Source organism: Pyxicephalus adspersus, chromosome 5 (assembly GCF_032062135.1).
Source record: "Pyxicephalus adspersus chromosome 5, UCB_Pads_2.0, whole genome shotgun sequence".
Taxonomy (NCBI): Eukaryota; Metazoa; Chordata; class Amphibia; order Anura; family Pyxicephalidae; genus Pyxicephalus; species Pyxicephalus adspersus.
Window position 1 is genome coordinate 129,329,534 of NC_092862.1, and position 2,852 is coordinate 129,332,385.

The window sequence follows — 2,852 nt, forward strand, 5'->3', positions numbered from 1 at the left end:
ATATTTTTTGCTTTCATTTTTGTTCCTTTTGGAATCCATATCACAGTTGTGCAGCCATGGTTTTCATGCCAAGGTATTTCCCATATCTCTATGTGGTTTGGATATCCAGGGGGGCAAAGTCCCATTAGCAATGGACAGCTGCATTCTATAGAGGAACTTTTCAGGATATACTGTCGATAGAACAGTCACTGCTGACTTGTTTGTAAAAGGATATGTTCTCCTAAATTGTAACCTCTTTTGGTCAGCGCCCTTTCCTCATGTAATTTCCAACCCTTAATAAATCTACAGTGCTGTGTAATATGTTGGTGCTAAAACATATTACTAATTACTTGATTAATAATAATAATAATAATAATAAAATGTTCCATGGCTATCATCATATTTGTCTTGGTAAGGAAATAGCATGAGGCAAGCATGTGCATAATCTGGATTCCTGGCAGTTCATTATGTTCTGATCTGTATGTGAGGAAGAAACATTTCTCATATCTCTATGCTGATACTTTTCCAGATATTGCCGGTTTCTCTGCAACATAGTAATATGCTGTTTTTATTGTTGCTGAATCTTTAATAGGTGCTGAATCTTTTGATTGGCTGACACTACTGATAGCGAGCTGCCTCCCAACTGAGACAATCACAGAATGATAAGAAGGTGTCCTCTGTCACCTGCACTGTAAAAATTAATACATGTCACACTTATACTTGCTATAAAGACAGCAATTGAAATCTGAAGATGTGTAGACATTCGGACATTCTAATTCATTCATTGCTGTTGAAATTGTTGGTTTTGTTCTAACTGTATAACTGTATTCATGTAAGATATTTACATTTTAGGCTCCTTTCAGCCATCCAATGAAATGATGCTGAAATTCTACAGTTTTTACAAACAAGCAACACAAGGACCATGCAACATACCAAGGCCTGGATTTTGGGATCCCGTTGGGCGATACAAATGGTAATTTTATGCTTTTAACTGTTTTGTGAGATATTTGGTAATATCATAGTATCTGAAATACTGATATCACATGACTTAAGATGGGCAATAAAATTCTGTTTTTGCATGCACTTCAGTGTTCTCCCCAGCCTCTTAAAGCCGGGCACACTACCCAGCACTTTTCAGCAAACCACCTATCTGTTTTTAGGAGGTTACTGAAGAGCTGGGTAACAATAAAAGGGGGGCCACCCACCTATATTTTCTTCCCACCCAACTTATAAAAAAAATTCTGGGTTGAGCACTGCAGTTTTATGGTGGAATATATAACCTGCACTTTATACATCCAGGTTTTTTTTTTAGGGATGCCTGGAATTCTTTGGGTGACATGACTAAGGAAGATGCAATGGTTGCTTATGTGGATGAAATGAAAAAGGTAAGACATAAATCTCTGAACTACGTACTGCTTATAATGGACATACTGTAAAATGCACCTTGGAGCATAGAGATATGGGAGCTGTTTCTGGCCTATTTTAAAATCTTTAGACCTCCAGGAGCGTAACTCTGACTGTAGCTGACCCACCTTTTATGTAAAAGACTGTATTGAGCATGCAGCCAGCCTAAAGTCTAAAGCACTGCCTTGCACACACAGACTAGTGAATCTTGGATTAGGCTACGTACACACGTCAGATGATTCTCGTCTGATAAACACCTCAGGCTGATATCTGACAAGAATCTGTCGTGTGTACAGCGTTCATCGTTTATGGATTCGTCATGGTGGATCCACGATCGAGGAGCGATCATAATGAAAGTGAAGGGAGCACAGCGGTGTGCCACTCCGTGGTTCTCCTTCTCCCCTCTCCATAGAGCAGAACGACGCTGTATGTACAGCTCTTGTTAATGCATCATTCGCCTTTTGTTGTTAGAAAGGATTGTGAAAGATGTGTATGTGTGTACCTAGCCTTAGAATGAGTTGAGCTGCACCTTTAGAAACATGTCAACAATGGCAGAACCCCAAACTTTAATTCTTACAAGTTTTCTTTAACAGCATGATTGCTTATATTCTCAAGAATAAGTAGTAAAACCATTCTCTGGTTAGGTCACCAAAAGATCAGGGAGTGGATCAACACTTCATCAGCACTGGATCAAGTCTATTACATAAAATAAAAATGTAATGATTGGTCCACTTTAATGATTGTCACATTGTCAGTTTGACATAGAAATCATCACTAAGCAAGCTGAATTTCTATGCAGACTACACCAGGTATTACCAACATATGATGCTGAGCTTCTATGTTGGATAGAACTGAAATCCAGTCGGTCTGAGTAGGAAAGATGGTGGAAGTCCTCCAGCCATAAAATTTAGAAGGCTCTGTTTGACTTGCTGCAGCTTTTAATACACACAGTGCACCTTTTAGTATGCAGTGAAACTGTTGTAGTCAATTTCAGCACAGGAGATGATCCTGTACAAATATGCAGCTTTAAATAAACCCCATTTCGTATATATACAGTATATAGCTGTGTGCCTGCAGTTCATCTTTTTAATATACAAGACATTGGCAGCGATCAGGCTCCCAACAAATTAAAGTTTCTATAATGAGCAGTTCGTCTGTTCTGAACTTTTGATCTGGGTCATTATTCGTCTAGGGGAACATAATAAGCATTGTGCTGGGATTTTATTACAGCTAAGTAGATTGTCCATGGTAATTTCCAATTACAGTGAAAGCCATTCACACCTCTGTAATCCTTCAGGATGTTGTATAGAATTTCAGATAAGAACTAGAAGGAAAATATTGCACACATTTACAAACATGCAGAAATAAAGAGCTTCTAGTTGGAGCTGTTCAAACATTGAGTTCTACAACAGATTGGGGATAGAATCTGTCCTGGTTCAAAAAGTAGCATTGTTAAAACCTAGTACATA

At 38.4% G+C, this 2,852-nt stretch overlaps 1 protein-coding gene across 1 annotated transcript in view; it reads left to right on the forward strand.

Moving 5' to 3' along the window:
• The window catches only part of ACBD5 (acyl-CoA binding domain containing 5), a 16,490-nt gene that overhangs the window by 4,058 nt on the left and 9,580 nt on the right, over positions 1-2,852 (forward strand). Inside the window, exons 3-4 of the mRNA XM_072413404.1 lie at positions 832-952; positions 1,292-1,364. Of these exons, the coding sequence (XP_072269505.1) occupies positions 832-952; positions 1,292-1,364 (194 nt within the window). The remainder of the gene's footprint in view (positions 1-831; positions 953-1,291; positions 1,365-2,852) is intronic.